The 20865-nt window shown below is 36.7% G+C and overlaps 1 protein-coding gene across 4 annotated transcripts in view; it reads right to left on the reverse strand.

Moving 5' to 3' along the window:
• The window catches only part of LOC139981688 (membrane-associated phosphatidylinositol transfer protein 2-like), a 104583-nt gene that overhangs the window by 21877 nt on the left and 61841 nt on the right, over positions 1 to 20865 (reverse strand). For 3 of the 4 annotated variants that reach the window (XM_071994285.1, XM_071994287.1, XM_071994288.1), the window contains 4 exons: positions 19603 to 19971; positions 9236 to 9331; positions 6850 to 6891; positions 2790 to 2870 (listed from right to left, as the gene is read on the reverse strand). In XM_071994285.1, the coding sequence (XP_071850386.1) occupies positions 2790 to 2870; positions 6850 to 6891; positions 9236 to 9331; positions 19603 to 19971 (588 nt within the window). The remainder of the gene's footprint in view (positions 1 to 2789; positions 2871 to 6849; positions 6892 to 9235; positions 9332 to 19602; positions 19972 to 20865) is intronic. The other variant, XM_071994286.1, reaches the window with a different exon arrangement.

Consider the following 20865-nt stretch of genomic DNA (forward strand, 5'->3'; position numbering starts at 1 on the left):
TTCCAGGCTCCTTTCAAACATAGTTTTGGCCTTAAGCCTGATGTTCCTCAACTACTTTTAATCCACCCAGTGAATGATTCATGGTTTCAAATTATTCTTCTTTTCTTTTCTTTCCTTTTATCAGAAGTTATTTATATCTATATTGTACCTATCAATAAAATATTGCTAACAAAAAAAAAACATGAAACAAACACAAAATAAAAGATGAAACAAAATTGAAGAATAGAAAACCACACATCGATATATCATATAACATAATTAATAATACAACAGTATATATAATACAACTGAATATAGTACAACAGCATAAAAAGCTGAAAACAGTGCCAAAAGCACGATATTCTCGATTGATTCCTGATCTTTCGTTTATTTCAGCCGAAACATAATCAGCAACCCTGCGGTCTGTGAAATACGGAGTTGTGAGTGACTACAATTGTAACAGAGATATAACTATACGATAGTTCAGAGGTTAATTTAACAAATAGAATGTACTGCATGCATATATCCGAGTGGATCTTGTGTAAAATTAGTTTTTGAGAAGACATTTGAAGCCTTTTTTTTTGACATGGACGAAACATTCGAAATGTCACAAGAATGATATGTAATGATAAGCAATTTTTTCTTTTTTCTTGAAAAATCTGCATCATTTAGAAATGAATACAACGTATTCAAATGGGTCCAGTTTGACACTTCCAAGGCTCCTCAAGTTAACTGTAAACTTGGAATATGTTAACTTGGACCCTGAGCCGATCAAAGGCGTAAAAAACAAAACACTGGAACATGGAATAGTTAGATTGTTTTTATACCGATCACCAAAATGGTGATAAAAAGACTTAAAATTCCACAAGTTTAGTTTGCATGATTGGTAACAATAAAAGATTTTTTTCGATATGAACTTGCATCGTCTACGTGTGTGGGATATGAAACAATATTTATTTTTATTGCATTCCTTAATATAACTGCAAAGTTTTAACAAAATAACTGGCGGGGGGGGGGGGGGTGTGATGGGGGATTTAAAGAAGGAGTGGGGTTGTTGGAGCCCAGTCCTATTTAGATCGAGAGATCTTGAAATGTGGAATGGTGAAATTCTGAGGCATATTTAGGCTATGAGTTAGGTCTGCATCATGAATGATTTCTCTATTTTAACTACTATTAAGTTTTTTGTGTTGGGTTGAAATGGGGAGGGGGATGTGATGTACCCCCCCCCCCCACGCACACACACATCCCCTGTGCCTGATGAGCAACAATTATGAACAACTATTATTTCAAAATACCTACTGTATTGAAATTATATTATTTTGCACAGGTCATCATAACGAAAAATTAGAGTCATATTCTGCATAAATCTCGCTTATAAATATGTTAAAGGACAAACTAGCTGTCAGTTTCATATAAACCCCAACAGAATAAAAAAGAGTTAAACTTGAATCATATTAAATATAACATTCCAACACACTTCCAATCTCATCCTCTCCAAAATAATCCTTCTGCACGATGACAGTACGTACGCCGAAAATAATTGGCCACTTATCTTTCGAAAATTTCCTTTCCCAATTATTACAAAGTTTCATGCGATACTTATTTTGATATTTTGAAGTCACTTTCTAGCCTGTAATTTGATAAGACTCTAGCTTCCCTCCGGGCGTGTTCGGAAAGACACTTCACAACTAGATAGGCAGCACTGACACAAACAAATGTCTTCAAAATTGAAACTTTTTCTTTTTTTTCCCTGACTAAAAAACAAAATTGCCTTTGGATGGCATATCACAGAATATTTGCTAGCATCATCAGTAGTTACATAAACCCAATCGGAAAATTTGATGGCATTGACACCGCGATAGGATCGAGGACTGGAACATACCTCAATGTTACTTATAATGTATTCTGTAGTGATCGAGACGTATGAGGATGGGAGGAACCCTGTTTGATTTCTAGGAGCTTCTGGGGATCCTTGTGGGGAAATATAACAGTCGGGGGGTGGGGGTGATGTATTATGTGTCTATTGAAATATATGTAAATATACATTACGGAAAGAAAAACTGTACAAACAAAACATGCTGCATTTAGAGAAAGGCTGGAACTTGACTGAGATACAAAAATTAAATAAAGTAAGTGATTGCAAGAATAACAGCCAATGACGTCACTTTCGGTGATCATGCACTGAAGAAAAGCTAGTGATGCTCGAAAGCTCTGCAAAAACCCAAAATTCGCTGTTTTACTTCTTCCGATTTAACGAAAATCCATGTTTACTCCAAAAGAAAATATTATTAGAGAAAACCAGAGAAATAAGATATGACTCATAATTGACAAATAAGGAGTAAAGTTTTAGAAAATATATTGGAATTTTCGGTCCCCCTGGGACCTTCGTCAGCAATACTTGGAGAATATATTTACTAAAACTTGGTCAATTATGAGTCATATCTTACATGTAATTTCTCTGGTTTTCTCTAATAATATATATATATATATACACATGTATATATATATATATATATATATATATATATATATATACACATGTATATATATATATATATATATATATATATATATATATATATATATATATATATATATATATATATATATATATATATATATATATATACATCAATATAGATATATACATATATTGAACTTAATTCTTTTCTGAGCCATTCTAACTTCAAGGGAAGAGAAAGGCGGAGTAATGTGGTTTTGTAGTCATCAATCTATAAAGTACATGTACAGGAGGAGGTAGAACTAAGGTTGAAGAAGTAAAATGAGAAGGAGGAGGTGCTGTGGCTTACCATCAGGGTCTATACCATGTAACATGTCCTCTGAGCTCCAATGAGTCATCACTGGAGGTGGTTGCTCCTCATCCAACCAATCTGTAAAACAATCACAAAAAGTAAAAAACGTAGAAAGAAGTCTTGGCGGAAATATCCGTAGGGGACTCGCGTAGTTACCTTCTGAAGTTTAGATTTCTAAGGTTTATATGTAAAGGAGATCTTTGTGAACAATACTACACCTAAACAGCTAAGAAAAATCTTGTTCCACTTGGGAGGCATCTTAAGTTGAAAAGTTGTGTCTTTGACTCTGTCCATAATGTAAATCTGTGATATCAGAGCTGTCACCAGGAATTTGATTGTTTTTACTTTAAGTCTCTTTTGTTTTACCTCTCATAGTTTCCAAGGTTTTAAATGTTAACTCTGTTGACATTGAAACCATTGCTATCATTTAATTTATGTTTTTCATGAGGTTCAATATTTTAGATTCAGCATTCGCAAAAGCCCAGGTCTACATTGCCGAAAATAAACTTTGCAAAAAATCAAGAAAAACAAAATGAAAATTGAAACAACATGTGGCTCCCATGATGTCATATTTTAGACTTGCTCAAGTCTTCAGCCTTGTGTGTGATGAAACATCAAACCTGTGATATATCCCAAACGAAATCAGATTTTTCTTAGCAGTTCAATGAAGTTGTTCACGACAAATTATCTTTCTCACACAGATAATAATGACGTGTTTGTGTCTCCTGTAAGCTGTGAGTTGGATCAATGCGCTTCATTACACAACTACAGTGTCATATATATATATATACATATATTTGTAATTCTCAGCCATTGTTGTCCCATTACTTAACAAGACACATTGCTACTAGCAGTACACATTTTACAAATCAATATATGCACTTTTAATATTTCATGTCTGATCACCATCAAGTATATTAATATCATAAAAAAAAAGGCGGCTGGCCTGAATATAATTATTCAGAAATCAAGTCCTCATATCACAATTTCAAACATTGGGTAGCATCTTATTTTAATGGTATATTGTTGTGAAGCTAACAGACCATTTTGTTTAGAATAAATGCAATTTATAGAACAATAGGTTTTAATTACTTAATGAAGACATCACCACTGACCAGCCAAAACAGCAGATATTATCATCAAGTTTTGCTTTAAGAGAAGCTGCAAATTATTTACATTTTTACAAACATTTGTTTTTGTAAGTTTAAAAACACCTTGGAAATTACCAAACCAACTCTTAATGAACAAAACCTTCTCAGATATCCACTCCATTTCATCCATTTTCCTAGCCAATTCCATTTTTTGTGAAATTGTGTCCTGTATTATAAATGAATCATTTCTTTTAACCATCCTAAATTGCCATTTCCAATGAAATAAAGACTTCAGCAGCCACTATAGGATTGATGAACAGGTTTAATTTTGTTACTGTAATTTATACCTATAAATGGATATATCTGAATTGTCCATAAAAACTCTGATAAGAAGAGGGAAAGCAGGAAAAAAAGAAAGAAAAAGATAAAAAAGGAGTTTCGATCCCCTCCACACATCCGTTCAATTTAGTATATCACCATTCGTTAGCATAAATATCTCATCTATGTCTCACAATGAGTTCCAGCTCCGATGAAGCAACCTTTTACAGGATTCAAACTTAATATGCAGCAGTGTGCCTCCACACAAAAACTAGATTTGTTACCATGGAGATGCATCTTGCACCCCTCCTGAAATATTCATCGCTGGCGGGAGGCAATTAAGGGTATCAACAGTCTATTGAACTTGGTATTATGGAATTTTATATGTCAATATTTAAATAACAGCAAATAAAACAAATATTGCCAGCCAATTATGGATACAATTTTTTTTACTTCAGCATTTATACATTTTCATTATACATAACAAATAGGTTTAAAATCTATTATAACATTAAACCAATAAAATCATCCAGTTTTAGTCAGAATATAAATATGGTCTGATTTTGTTGCAAAATTTGTTTCAATTGTATAAAGTCAGTTTTGGTTCATCTATATGTGCTTTCAAATTTCCGACTGAAAATTTCTGGAAGGTATTATGCAATATTATTTAATTATCAAATGGACTCAAGTCCTCGGTTATATGACTGAAAAGTAATTTAATGCTATGATGAAAACAGAGCTAGATCAAAGGGGAGGGGTCCTTTAGGGGGGCACAATTTGAGGATCACAGCCGGCACACAGCGAATAATTTCACGCAACAAGGTTAATTTGGAAAGTGAAGATTATTAATTGGAGAGGAAAATTGTTCAAAAAAAAATTGAAAAAGAAAATATATTTGAACAAAATCAAATTTTTACATATTTCTAACCTTTGTACCCCTGCACCGCCAAAAATTAAATTTTACCCATTGTCTGCATGATATGAACAATTTTAATTTTTATAGGTATTAATTGTATGGACGATCAATGGTTACCAGCAAGACTGAAAAAAAAATGCAAAGTATATATAAAATACCTCCACCATATAATGATATTAATCAAACCATTTTTTCTTTTGAAAGGCAGCTGAATATAAGGTATATTTCAGAGAGAGAGAGATGGGGGGGGGGGTGGTAGGGGGTGTGTAAGGGGTCAATACTCAAAGGTATTGTACCTGCTGCCTGTCCACATGATATTTGAAATTTACTGCTGGCCATCCCACCACCATCCCTCCCCCCCCCTCCCCAGCAGTGTCAGGGGCCCTGCCACAATAGCAGGTTACATAGATTCGGTGCATTTTTTGCAATCAATCAATTGAAGTAGAATGGGCTGTTTGATATTGGCAAGGAAACGACCACGTACACGTACATGCACTACTATATCGTATCCCAATATGATTATTAACTGACTGCTAGGCGTAACAATCTCTGCTTAAAGCAAGCTTTTCTGACCGCAAATGACCTTTTCAAAATAGTCACAACAAAATATGTGATAGAATTTCATCTACAGATAGATGAGATGAAATAGCTACAAAGATTACACGTTGCCTCACTGCGTGAATATGCCTTTATCAATTCTATGAAATAAGCAAAAGTAATACTACATGTACCCCTGACATATAATCATCTTTCCCCCTCCTGCACCCCCCTCCCTCCCCTCCCCCTCCCCCCATTCAATTGACCTTTAACAATTGTTCTGTGTTCATACCTCTTATTTCACTAATTTTCGACCCATTTTGTCAAAGTTTATCAAGTTACGGCAGTGCGTCTATCGCCATATAACTGTGTCAATTAAGTTTGGCCCCTATAATTCTTTGCCTCCCTCCCCCCCCCCTCCCCCATATAACCTTTAATGGATGTTACTACCTTCCGAGAGCCATTCGTTTTCACTTAAAATGCATTTTATCACCGATTGAACTGTTGTAAACTCTTTTGCCTATTGCTACATCCGCACTTTATCGCCCAATCATATTCTTGACTCCACTTGCTACGTCCATGCTTGATCATATTCTTGACTGTTGCAAAGAACGATGATTGCAATTAGCTATAAAAAATTTATTGCCTGAAGGAAATCAAACGCATAATTATGTGTGCATTTAACTGTTGACGGAATATATTCAAAATTCATACCCACTTATTACGAAATATCAAATCTAGCCAAATTTGAATTACATAAGCAAAATGTACTTTGGCATTTGCTTACACTATATAATAAAGTTTAATACATATGTGAACTATTAATTAACAGAGTCCTTAAAATCGCTGTGAAGTTTTAACCGTAATTAATATGTTCCGATGAGTTTGATTCTGACGAGTGAAAGCGGCAAACGTACCATATGCAGACCATCACAAGGGTGAACCATTTGTAGGTTATGTATGTACATAAAAATTAATATGGCCCATAAAGCATTTTGGAGGGTTCTTATTTCTATTAGTACAGAATATATAGGAAGGAGACAAAAAAAAATGAAGAAATAAATAAAAAATAAATAAATTTGTAAATGAGAGAAATGAGAGCTTATTAAAGTTATGATCGAGTCGTAAGGAAAATAGATGCGACAGATTTTTTTAATAGTTTTTCCTAAGATTTTTGGCAATTTTTCATACAAACCTGAGTCACTATCATCCCAATCACCATCTGCACAAAAACATGCTAAAGAACAGAAAAACAAAGACAAAGACAAAAAAAATCTTGAAAATATGAAAAGAAAACAAAAATAGGTATTATCGATTGTCGGATTCACAAACCCGAAAGATGGACTTGATTGGTGCAATGCATGATGGGATGGATGGATGGATTATTGTAAACTTAGTGAAATACAAAAATTGGTTAAACTTCAGTCGACTGCTCTAGATATCCAAAGAACACTGGAAAAACAACAGATATCACCCTGCATAGTCTAACGGTTGCTGCATATATTGCACTTGAAGGTAAATGAAGCAATATGAGTTCCGTGATACTACACATAATTTGCATACATCTCAGAGGCAGCAAATATATATATCGGCAGCTATTCACCACATTTTGTGGTAACTGAAATGGTTCAATACTGTAAATCTTGCCCTAATTCCACAACAAGGTCTGAAAAAAATATTTATGAAATATTTGCCAATGAATTAAATTAACAATGGGGAGCAACAACAAAACATGTAACCATATGGACATATTCAACAGTTTGTAACAGCCTCAATTTCGGAATAGTCAAGTGGTTTTTGTTCATGAAAATCTCTAAGATTGAGGCATGTCCAAATTCTATATGCAAGAGTATGAACGTAAGTTACAGTGATGCAAAATTCCTGCCAGGTACGACAAACTGACAGATCTGACGTAATAACTATCCAGCTCTTTAAAATAACATAACTGAAATCAACTTTTACCAAAGACTGGAGGTGTTCAATGAATAGTCTACCAGGGCCAAAGAGAGAAACATTGGTAGCTGAGAAGAGGGCCAGGGGGACTACAGCCAAAATTGCTCTTTACCTAAATTGAACAATTGGTACTCAAGCCTAAGGGGCCCTCCATACCCGATTAGTAAAAAAAAATCTTGACCTTCTCCTTCTTTATTTTCTTGAATTTCTTTCTTCTTGAACCATAACACATCACAACGTTAAATTTCTCCCGAAAGTATTCTTTAACTTCAGTACGATTTTTATACAGTCAAGTTCCTCCCCCCCCCCCTAAAATGTACCTCCTGTTTTTACTTTTATCACCGAGGATCCTGCCATCTTTTGCCCCACTTGCAAAATTTCACTCTGAAACGTCCATGTTAAAAACAAAATTTAAAGGGGGGGGGGAGGGGGGAAGTGATCCTTCATGCAGTTTTGATACATTTGTCGTTAAAAAATCACATCAAAAAGATATTTCGTGCATGAAATTTCCCCTCAGAATTATTCATGAATGTTAAATTTCCCTGGGATTGTCGATTTACCATACAAAAGCTGAATACATTGCAAACATACGGCACGGCAGCAGAAATGACTTTGCCCTGGATTGCCTCGAAGTGACAGGGCGGGAAAAACTTTACGACAAACGTGAGACAAATTAATGGCATTCTGTATGTGGTCTTTCGGCAGCCTCGGTTATACGAGGCCTCAACTAATGTTGTTATATCGAGACTCGGCCTAAACATGGGCGGTTTTAATTTCCAGTCCAATGTGCTCATGAATGTAGATCACAGACAAGACAGTCAAAATGGTTTTTGAAAACTGAAACATTACAGCTGAGACTCACAGTATCGGTGGGATCGGCATACAAGAACGTACAATGTGAAAATGAAAAATGAAAATGTAAAATTTCTTATTGAATAATTAAATCTATTGAATATTCATGTTGGAAAAAATCCAATAAATATTCATGATGACAAAATTGAAATTAAAACTAGAGCCCTTTAATCTTGCTATATTTGCTACAAATTTTGAAGCACACATACCTTGACCAAAGTCCACTGCTGGTGATTAATGTACAAGGTGACAAAAAAGGGGGAAACAGGGTATTTGTTATCTCTGCTCTGGAATTCATTTATATTCATGAGGACTTTTCATGCATTATTCATGACGTGGCATTTCTCCCCGGGCCCCTTTCTCTATTATACCTTTTGTGTACAAAGAAAGTGACTGTTTGGACTTGCATGCAGATGAGTTCAAAATGAAAAATCAAGCACTTGACACTTTTCATGCAAAACTACAAAAATTAACGAGAAAGACGGAGAGAGCTGGGAGAGGAAATGGAAATGTCAATTTTTCAGGTGAATGACAGTTTAAGCTCGGATGAAACAGCTATCTTTGACATAGGAAACAAGCACTCGAGGGGATCACAACTTTATCCAGTAGGAAGTAGATTTTAGTGGGTTTCCTGGATGAGGATATATTGAACACGGCATCTCTTCCCAGGTACATAGCAAAATAGATACAATCTTTATATATCATGCATGCGTGAAAAAAGAAAAAAAGAGTCTAAATACGACAGAAATTGTGAAAATGGGACGATTTTCTCTCACCCTGAGCATCGTAAAATTCATCTTCGTCTTCCGATCCATCCGATTCTTGTCTGATGCTGTTCATCCTCCAGTGGGCTATGATGTGTTGGTCGGAACCTAACATTTAGAAGATAAAAAGAACTTAAAATTAGGCTGTTATTTTTTATTATTTCACCTGAAAATTTGGCTGAATATTTTGGCTGACAGTATGGACTGACTGATCGAGTTTGATTGGCCGATGGAAGTAATGAGGGAATCCCCAGCCACAACCTAAATCAACAGTCCTGTGAAACTTGAAAATCTGCTGTCTCTGATATCGCTGAATCTTCTTGGTAAACTATCGGAAACTTCCCTTCACAAAAAGTGTGACATATTTGAGCTTACAATAATAACTAGCACAGTTTAGCGACGAAATGTTGCCCATCGTTCGTTTGGTAACTTTATGCACATCTGGTCCTCAGCCAATCAGAAAAAGGTTCTTTCGAGGAATTTTCAATCTCGTCCACTGAACTTTAAGCTTTGAGCATCAATGAAATTGTGTCCAAGTCCGAAAGAAAATATACTGGAATTAGCTACCTGAGATTAATCATGTAATTATTGAATATAATTATTTTTACAATTACTTTCACAACTAGCACATACACTGAGATATATGTAACAGCCTACTTTACAAAATCTTTGGAGATCTGTAAATAGTACAGATCACACACATTAGGACCCAGAGCCATATCTATGGCTCTGTTATATGAGAGCGCTTCTACATAAACGTTGAATTTTCCCCATTTCTTAATTGATCCCTTCGTGGATTGATCCAAACTGCAAAAACGATTTATTCATATAGCAGGACATTAACGTTAAAAGAGATCAAAAGTTCCCCTACATGTAGACATGGTCAATCCAGAGAGCGACAGATTAAGTAAGCAGTTGGTAAGCGATATATGATATATTATCTCCCGAAAAGTAGGCAAAAGATTGGCGCAATTAGGAAACAAACGGTATTAAAACTGCACATGTGATTTCAATTTACAGCAAAAATGAATCACTCAAAGAAAAGATCGACTGTAGAAAAACAGTGTATTTATAACAACTATCCTGCAAAGTTTGCCAGTCCAAGGTTGCTTAAAAAGAAGACACAAACCCAACCGTCATTGATTTTAATGTTGCTTCACACACTAGACTTGATCAAGTTTTTTTTTCATTTACTGTAATGTTTATTTTCGATGAATGGAGATGATCGTTTTGCAAATTATTTCTTAATCCAACATTACTGAAGCTGTTTTAATACATCATAACCAAATTAATGATGGCATTGGTCTCAGGCGAGTCATGCAATACCATAACATTTCTACACATGGAAATATGAGAAGAAAAACAAAAAGTAATTAACAGTATGAAATGTTTCCTCGAAAGGTAATGAGGGCAGTATTGAAGAACTTAGCTAATTTAAACTAAAACAGATGGCAAGTCAACTCAATTTGTACGATGTTTAGATTTCCAAATTTCCCCTCACGCAACCAACTGCAGCAATGCTGCATATAAGCTAAGCTTTCTATTAAAGAAATTTGTTTTCATTGGCAATATTTCGGAGCAGTTTATCCATTTTTAAAGTTGTGCAAGCCAAAAATATAAAGCTTTTCAGCTGAGCTAAAGCATGAGAGAAAGACCTAGCTGCTCACTGGTTATTACACCTTACGAATAAATTGCAGAAAAATTTGTTTGGAAGTTGGAAAAACATACCTTGAATAGTATATTTAAACTACACAGTTATATACAGTAGTGATGCATGGAGATGGTCTTTAGGGCTATCATTACACATTACAACTGAGAAAATTATTTTAAAAGAATTAAAGGAAAGATCATTATCTGGAAAAGATCCGATTAAAAATGTTTCATCAAAATTATCGACATAAATCCCTTTTTTTTCTTTTTTCTTTTTATAGTATGAGACACTCGATCATGCCTATCACGACAGTATTACATGAAGGCCTCACGTTTGAATAAGTACTTCAGATTAGTTATGTCCCTACCCTCCAGGGCCTTTTTTAAATATTCTGCTCGGACAATAAAATTTGCATGAAATAAAAATGAATGTTAATACCCTGGGAGATGCTACGACATGGCTCCCAGGATATTTAACTGAACAAGACAAGTTGGGCAATTGACTTGAAGTTTATGGAACGCCAAAGGGTGCACTCGTTAATACGTAGATTATAACGATTCTATATGGTTTGCAAGATATGTGTGTACGCAGTATAGGCTGTACACTGCTGGACCTCTGTTGTAATGCATCTACTGTACGATACTAAATTTCCTATTTCGAGAACATATGGACATCTTTTATGTTCAGAGCAATAAGGAACATTATCATCCTCTGAAACTTCTGCACTCACAACTGGTAGATCAAACAAGCGAGTCGGGAGCAAGCTTTTAGCCATGTCGCACCATTGTTGTGGAACAAGTTACCATCAGAAATACAACGCCTTACCTCTATCAGCACTTTCAAATCAGCGTCCACAGAAATTTTATTTCAAACAAACCTATGGTTAAGTGTATTCAATTGTATTCTGTATATATGTTTTGTTAAGCGCATTGAACCCTGAGATTTTGCTCTATATTAGCACCAGTGTAATCATAATAATCATCTTTATTATCATATTTGCATTTTGTCCCTCTTGGCTTTCCACAGAAACAAAGACTGAGGTTATACTGTACTTCTAGCAGTCCATAGCTTTATACTAACTACAGCAAGCACTGTGTTGAAATGAGTCATGAATTGAGTCACTTTTGAAGAGTGAGATGGATAACTGCTGGTTCGAGTGGTCCATGCATCAAGCAGCTCGGACTATAGAGATCATACGTATAATGCAGTGACTGCATCAGTCGGTGAGTCGAGGAAATCATTGGCAATATTTATGACTGGATTCTCTCTCCCATATAAAATGCAGTTAAGTTGTTATAATCTGAGTGTTTCGTGTTGCCAGGTCCGTCTTCCTATGCTCATCTTCAAGATTACAGATTACTAAATAGGAGCTTGATTGTTTAATTTGTGCCATTTGAAAAGATAGGTCGTACTTTCTTGGTATTTCAGTTTTTTCCTTCTTCTTTCTCTATTATTTGACTTTTTTACCTCTGAGGGTGGTAGTTTGGTTGGCACGTGATTTAGGGAGCCTACCAAATGGACACAAAGAATTGGGACAAAAAACCTCGCATTACCATCTTCCTCCCTCCTCCCCCCTCCCCCCTCCCCCTACTCCCCACCTGGTGCCTTCCTCCACTCCCTGGGCCCATGACAGTATATCTGGGTGAAAAATTCATCCGACTTCATACCGGGTCTTTGACAAATTGTTATTTATATTTGAGCAGAAAATGGTACAGAAAGTGTCTTAGTTTGTTTAATCTAATAACAATTTGAACCAAAGTACAAATCACTGTGTTAATTGGGTATATAAAATGACTGAAAAAAAAAGACATGTGATGCAACATGCACAAAGTGTTGTCTAACTGACCATAAACTATGGCTGCAAACTAATTTAAGATTTATACTGGAAGTTGTAGAAGGGGAAAGAAGTTTGCTGTCTACTTGTTTTCCATACCCAATGGCACCACTCTTTCTTCACCATCACCCCTCCCTCCCTCCTCCCCCCCCCCCGATATTCAAATGGACAAATGTGTACTGACGAAGAAATACATTCTCATTCACAGCTTAATTTTACCTGACAGAACTTGATTGAGATAGATTTCATTAGAGGCACATAATTAATTTTCAGTTGATAAAAATCATGTGGAAACAGTTATAGTCTTGGTTTGATAATTCAACTACATATATCTTCAATATCTTCAGGATCCAAATCTCACATAGAAAATCCTCGCATATTACAAACGTAATGTACGGGGTCTTACAAAAAAGTTAGCCAGGGCTACTGTATAATATATATTCACTAATGAACGAAGCTATGTATATGGACACCACACAGCTGCTTGCATCCCTCACAGCTCAATGAGAACGGCCTAAAACGACTGTTTAACTCTTGCTTTGTTGTCATAACTTTTATCAGGCCTGCAGTCACACAATCCTCAAGGCAGCTCTCTTTATCTCTCTCTCCCTATATTACAGCGAGAATTAAAGAAAAGAACCGTGGTTTTCTTAATGAAATATGCAGCCTCCCGAGCACGGTTTCATCGGAATAATACGTCTAAAAATAGAGACAAGATTACCTTGAATAACAACAAGCCTATCTCATTGAATGTAATCAAACTTTTTTTTTGCCATCCAATTTCCTGTTTCAATTTTTTGGGCTTTTTGTTTTCTTTTTTTTTTTTAATATCCATTTCACCATTTTGCTTGACTTAATGAACGTAAGTGCAGCTTAAAGCAGCTGGTTGTGTGAGCATTGAAAAGCCAGAACATTGACTATACTGTTAGCTAGGCTAGGCTAGCCTAGCTGAGAGTACAGATGTTGGATGGAGACAGATAAGAGCTGTGAGGGTTTACGTAAATCTACTTATAAATCTACTTATAATCACCATTCAACATGGAGAAACTGTGTTGCCAAGTCTGGTTACAAACAATCCCGAGTGAAAAACTTAGAAGAAAGTTGATTCGTAGATTCTGAAGGAGTAAGTGGGCATTGCCCCGGAAGTGACGGCGCAGTGCTTAAACTTGCCAGACATGTAGTTTAGGTAGATAGGAAAGTCCATATGTTAAGTCAGAGACAGGTATTAAAGAGAAAAGCGAAATAAATACTGAGTTGCCCACTTTTGTTTCATGAATGTTAAATATTATAACCAATCTGCATGTTCAATGTAATTAGATCATTACCAACAGCTGATGGAACTTAGCCTACCACAATATTCATAGCACATTTAGCAAGCCTAGCCAGTTTCCATGCATGTAAGATGTGCCAGCATGACATGTCATCATCCCTCTAACTCTAACATTGTGTACAGGTTTGATGAGGACTTCTCAAACAGCATAGAACTTGCAAAGGTAACCAGATTTTATATGAAGACAGGAGGACATTTTGTTTTGGCCTAGGGGAAGGCTCTCAGTTGAGGAAGTACAGTAAGATCTGTTGAAGAACTGAGAAGTCTATATTTCACTTTTACGACTCCCAGCCGGTCGGCTACACATTGCATCGAGGAAAACGTAAGATTTAAGGTAGACTGGATCGCTAGGTCTGTCCATCGGCATATTGGTTAAAAGTTAACATGCCCCTTTAACATTAAACAGCTCAAACTGCTGTTTACGCGAAGAGTCCTTCGATCTTATCCGCCCAGACAACCGGTCAATTAAAACCAAAAAAATCCCAGCAAGAACACATGATCAGTCCTATGCAATGTACGGCCGCACAGTTATTAAAGGATGCAAATTTCAGTCCAGGGTTTAGCATACGCCTGGGTGCTGATTAAACGGGTTCGGTTACCCAGGTGTGTTTTGCATGCAAACACATCGCTATATAGCCGAAGAAAAGCTGGCCGCATCAATTTTGCAAGAAAACCAGATCAGGTTTCCCCATAAAATGGATCCCGCTGACATCTAACTTGACAGATTGGTTAATGCGTTTTTTGATTGAAGAGGTTCTGGCCTACCACTATTTAATTTGAAAATGTCAGAGGTTAAACCGTGTCGAACCTGCACAGACAAAATTTCGCCCACTGATGTATGGATTATAGAGCGGAGAGAGGTTATTCAGCTGTCCGTATATATATGTGTGGTCATGTGGTGACCTTTCAAGAAATGAACTGAATGGTTTACAAAAAAAGTAATTCGTAAGTTACCATTTTTAATTATTTAAATCAAAATGGAACATAATTTGAAAGCTCAAACCAATATATCTTATGTCAAGAACTTTAAAAACCTAGCTGCCAGCAGCCAGGATGAGACAAAGAAAAAAAGAGTTGTCACCTAAATATAACACTAACATCTGTCTGAAAATATCAAAGGTTAAGAGATGTACATGTATATAAAGACCTTGGGCGATTTCGCTGACTGATTGGAGAATACCTATTAGAGAGCTGCTATGTCCCGATACGGTCCTGCGAGCATTCACCCGTACGTTGAATTAACAATATGATAAAAGGTACGGTAATTGATCTTTTCCATAAATCAAGGAAGAATATAGCCGAGGGCTTGCACTGAATAATACATCTGATGTGTGCTATGTACAGTAGGATATAACGATGGTATATGTACATATTTTATATGGCAGATAGTGAACTAGCTGCTCTGTGAGACAATTTCCTTAATTGATACAAAAATAGAAAACTACACCAATATGGCACAGGAGATTTTTGGACACAAATCATTTATATTTCTCTGAGGTACAGAAAAGTGGCATACATGTGCAAAAAGACAGCCACGTTCCCTCATTCATAGACATTGTTATCCTCCTACAACCTATCCCTATACCGAATCCCTGCAGTATAAACCCAAAATTAATCAGTTCACATCACTGGTACTAAATAAATTTCAAAAAGCATCGGGAGAAATTCATCACAGTTCACAACGGTTCTTGTAAATTTCATTGAATCTGACACCTTAACTTAACAACCCACATCCTTCACCACTATCCCCATGTCCCCTCCCCCCAACCCCCACCAACCACCCTCCGGCAGGTATTGCTAAAACTGTAAGGATGAAGTTTTTCAAAAGCAGGCTGTATATGCTGCATTGTGACTTTAATTTACATATCCTTCGCAAAGTCACGTACAATTTGACTATATTAAAGACATTTATGTTTAGTCGCAGCCATTTGGCTGATTCATATTCTTGGTGTGTCAAGCTTAAAGAAACACATTATGTTGTAAGGTATTTTTGTTTTCTTAACAGTACAACATATGTATTATCAGATGTTCAAATTATTCAGATAATCAGCCGGCAGCGGTAAGTGAAAGATGAAGCAATACCAGGCATCACTTGATACCAGTACCAGAACTGAGTGATTTGTTTATACCTAGCTTGTATGCTGAAAAGGTGTGAAGACTCGCGCACAAAGAAACATGCCGGTAATCTGACCTAGTTTCAAATGAGGTGTAACAGAAGTGTTAGACACCACCATCGATCCCAGAAAATACACACACAGCTTGCTACCGTCTGTAATTAGACACTAGTGCACAGTCAATACAGCTGCGGTCAATACCCACAACACAGTGTATATAGCAGCGATGGACATCTCAGGTCTAGATAAAAGATAACAAGGTATCACGTTTCATTACTTTCTGTATTTTGTAGCGACAAGAAAAAAAATTCACTTGCAAGCAACGGAAAGTTAACTTTTTCAGAGGATGGAACGCGGTTTGGGGCGATCTTCAATGCCTTTAAATGTTAGTATACATACCTGTACAGGGTTACCATATTTTCTTTGGTCGAAGAAGAGTGGGACACCCGTGTCCTGGGGGGATGGATGTAAGGGGAGGGGCAATAATGTTCCACTTTAAAGAGGGCTATACACCAAAGAGTGGCATATTTCTAGCTTTAGTTCAATACAGTGTCAACTTTCCTATGTACAATTTTCATTCTAACCCGGAATTTTTGCGCTCTCCTTCAAGTTTGCATATGGTAAACCATACATTTCTATACTATGTGATGATAGCAAAGGTTGACCTTTACAAAATCTGGACAATTTAGTTTTCCGGCGGGACAATACCCTTTTTTGTTTATGCAAACGTGGGCCAATCCCGATTAATACAGTTAATAAATGTACACAAATATTGTCAACAAATATTACGAATATCGAGGGATATATTTAGGTTCATCGTGGGCCAAATATGCTGGAAGATAGCATAATGAGGCATTGAAACTTTGGGACCACAGTTTATTATTGGTGTCATCACCGTACATCCCTTTCAAGGACAGAGTTGAGTCACAGAAATTAATAAACATGTGCACTTGTAGACCGTTAAGAAATATTGCTATCAACCCAGGTTTCATTTTATACCACGTTTATTTGGGGGAAATGATTCTTTAAATGATTGAAGGTTATCAATTAAAGTGACTGAACTATTAAGTCTAACAGACAGTCCGTTAGGTCATGTTTCTCAGATGTATCACCAATCAAAAAAGCAAAACGTCAGCATTTTTAGGTGGTAACTAACATTATCAATTTATGAGAGGAGCAATTATAAATGGGAGAAATTAATTATCAGAGATTTAGCATATGGTGCGTGGAAAATTACACAAACTTTGAGATATGATAACATCAATCATGCATGTTGGACGCTTGTAGATCGGAAAATTGGTTTAGTGAAATGGATTTGCAAAGTTAATTTCAGATGCAGGATACCTTTACTTTCATATCATATTCTCTACTCCTTACAATTACATAGAAATTAACATAAAAAGTCAGCGGAAAGTACAACACTCCAATATCAGCATATCATTTTTGACAAATTTTGCAAATTTGTTTCTATATTAGTCTGGATCATGTTCTGACTAACCATGGCCATCCAGTCCTCTGAGACAATCTAATTTCTGTTTGGACAACCACAATCGGCTTCGGAGGTGGTCAGACGAACAACTAGTCACTGGTAACATCAAATTGCGCTGTAACCATAAAATACCCACAAATTGGGTAAAATGTTAAATTGAAATCACCCTCCGTCACCTTTCAAGACACTGAAAACAAAACCACAATATTTGTATGACTAATCAATCACATCCAAAGAGCATCAGTTTTACTGGCCCAAAGCATTAAGTCTCTCCCACATCGTACATATATCGGTCACTCTTTGCTTAACATTTCGCTCCAGTTTTGCCTACGACCAAAATTCACCTCCTCAGACTGTAACCAAAAAAGTGAGTCCTGGTTGTCCGATCGAGGGACGACCAGAAAAAAAATCCTTTCAAACTTTGTCCTGAGTCTTCGTTAAAGTATGACATAAACGTGACGTTCTCTATTCACACACGTCACTGATCAAGCTTTATACAGAAACACACCAATCATTCCACCTGGCAAAACATAAACTTTTCGGGAGATGTTACGGAAAAAATTCACTTGCCCTGCCTAACCAGTGACGCTTTATTGAATTAAAACTCGCTCTCTCTCTCTACTGTATAATAATGCTTTCGATCTCATATGTCACATCCTTGAATATGACCCTTCCTTCAATTTACCAGGCAGAAAAAAGGGGACCCTGGTTTTTCCTTGTAAAAGTAATCATGCTAAATGGATTTTAGAGGAGAAGGGATTTTTGACCTGGTCTGAAATGAGATCTTCTCCCTCCTTCCTCGTTAGGACGAACGACCGTCTGCTTCTACGACAAATTGCTAGATCATTTCCTTTCCTTTTTTATTTCGTTTCGCTTCCTCCCTTTTTTAATAAACATTTTTTTTGGTCATAAACAGCGCGGATGTTTTACAGAGTTCCGTCATATTACGAGACACTGCACGTTTCTGATTGAAAGATTAAAGTATGTCTTCCTGCAAAATTACTAATACTTTTGAGGACATGTGAGTAGAGAATACATTAAGAACATCCTTTTTTTTACTGTTTAGTTGCTGGGGCATGTAGATATCAATTTTTAGTTTTGGAGAGAGTATCCTATAAACATGGAAGGCATGCGTATAAAACGTGACAAAAGACCGTCGAGTTTTACACGTACGTACCCATAGGCCTGTCAATCACCGCATCGAAAGCGGTGAGATTATTTGAAAATTTTCACAAAAACTTAAAGGGTGGGTGTCCGTTCCATTCTTGTACTACTGTGGTAGTCATTGTCACCATGCCTGCATGTAATTAGGAGCTTTCCTGCTATCTTACAGACTTACATAATTAAAGCTATATATTCAGAAGATCAAAGTTGTCTGTCTTAACTATTAGGTGGGACAGAGGGGGGAGGGGAGGGGGAGGGGGGAGGTTGAATAACACTTTCTCTTAGCAAATGAGTTGAAAATGTTTTGCACATTGTGCAAATCAAAACTTTCACCGAAGAAGAAAAATAGATTCAAATATTACAACACGGGAGATTAATCTCCTTATCTACCACAACAACAACCCAAGAAATCACTGAATGGGTGGGAAAGGTTTTAAAAAAAGTTGAGGTGGGTTGGGTGTGGGTTGGGTGGGGGTGGGTGGGTCGGGTATCCGATGATACAAATCTACCAGTATGACTGCACAGTGGCACTTCCACAAAGGAGCGTGGGGGATGGACCCAGAGTTACTGGTCATAGGGGGGTGCAAGATAAATTGACCATTTTCTGAAAATGTAACTGACAGGGGGGATAGAGGCAATAATTTATATAATACATACAATGTAAATTAGCTGCATAAAATTTACTGATAAACATCCAGAAGTACCATATTTGAAGGAAAAAAAAGGAACAAATAAAGGGGAAAAAAGGGAAAAAAAAAGGGAAAAAAAGGGGAGGATGTGCATTGAAGAGGACCAACCTTTGCTATCGGATGAAAGCCTTTGTGACAGCCTTCTCCTACTCTCCCTGAAAGAGTTCGATGGGGAGTCCATACTGAACACTGAACCATCTGCCGTGTAATCGCTGGTCAGAGAATCCATTCGACTGCTTGCTAGTCTATTCTCGTTCTGAGAGTCGTTTCTGAGTTCGACGGCTTTGAGACTCTCGTGGAGGTCGCCGTTCTTGGAAAGCATCATCTCTTCGTCCATGTGGGCGGCGGCCATTTTTTCTTGCAGTTCGCGGGCCGCTTCCTGCTCTAGTTGGCGAATATCCTCCATTTTGAGGTCACACCACTCGTCCTGCCAGCACCAGGCCTGACGGTGGGCGTGCAACATGGTTTTCCGCAATGCTGCAGTAAGAGGAAGAGAGCAAACATTTAGAGGAACGGTCGGCTCTTTCGATGATATTCTACTTTGACGTATAAAGGCAATGCAATTAACTTTAAAAAAGACATATTTTTCAAGGATAAGTTAATTGCTTTTGAGAATAAAATTGATGAGAAAAATTCTGAATCTTTAAGTATGAATATCATTCGCAGGTTTGTGACGAAATTCTATGAATGCATCAGGCAACATAATAATAATAATAATATTTGCATTTTATATAGCGCTTTATACCAGCGATAGATCTCAAAGTGCTTTCAATCAATCAATCAGAAGACATTTATATAGCGCCAAAATCAACAAAAGTTGTTCAAAAGCTTGCTTACAGACGTCATATTACCCCTGGTCAATGATAACCTGTCCCAGAGACAATTCCTCCAGTCTGCAGTGCAGTTTTATACTGCGCCCAATGACAAGTTACCTCACAGGTACCCATTTAACCTCTGGGTAGAGAGAGGCAAGTGAGATAAAGCATCTTGCCCAAGGACACAACGTAATGAACTAAGCAGGAATCGAACCAGCAATCCTTGGATCACGAGTCCGACACCTTAGCCAATTGGCCACCACGCTCTCACATCAGAGTTTTAGTATATGATGTCCTTATGTCAGCTGTGGATCTGAAAAATTTCTCTGTTTTCTTCATTATTATAATGTACAAATCAATTCCTCCACTGAAGAGAATAATTTTCTCAACCAAAAAAAAAAAAAAAAAAATTACCTATTGATGAAATTCTAGATGCAGAGTACAGTATGTATTGACACCTGAATATTTCAAGGATAAATCAACAACGATATTACAAAAAAAAAAATTGAACACAACTTTGAAGATAATCTGAAGTATACTGAAGAAATGACACAGC

This window comes from Apostichopus japonicus, chromosome 15 (genome assembly GCF_037975245.1).
Source record: "Apostichopus japonicus isolate 1M-3 chromosome 15, ASM3797524v1, whole genome shotgun sequence".
Classification (NCBI taxonomy): Eukaryota; Metazoa; Echinodermata; class Holothuroidea; order Aspidochirotida; family Stichopodidae; genus Apostichopus; species Apostichopus japonicus.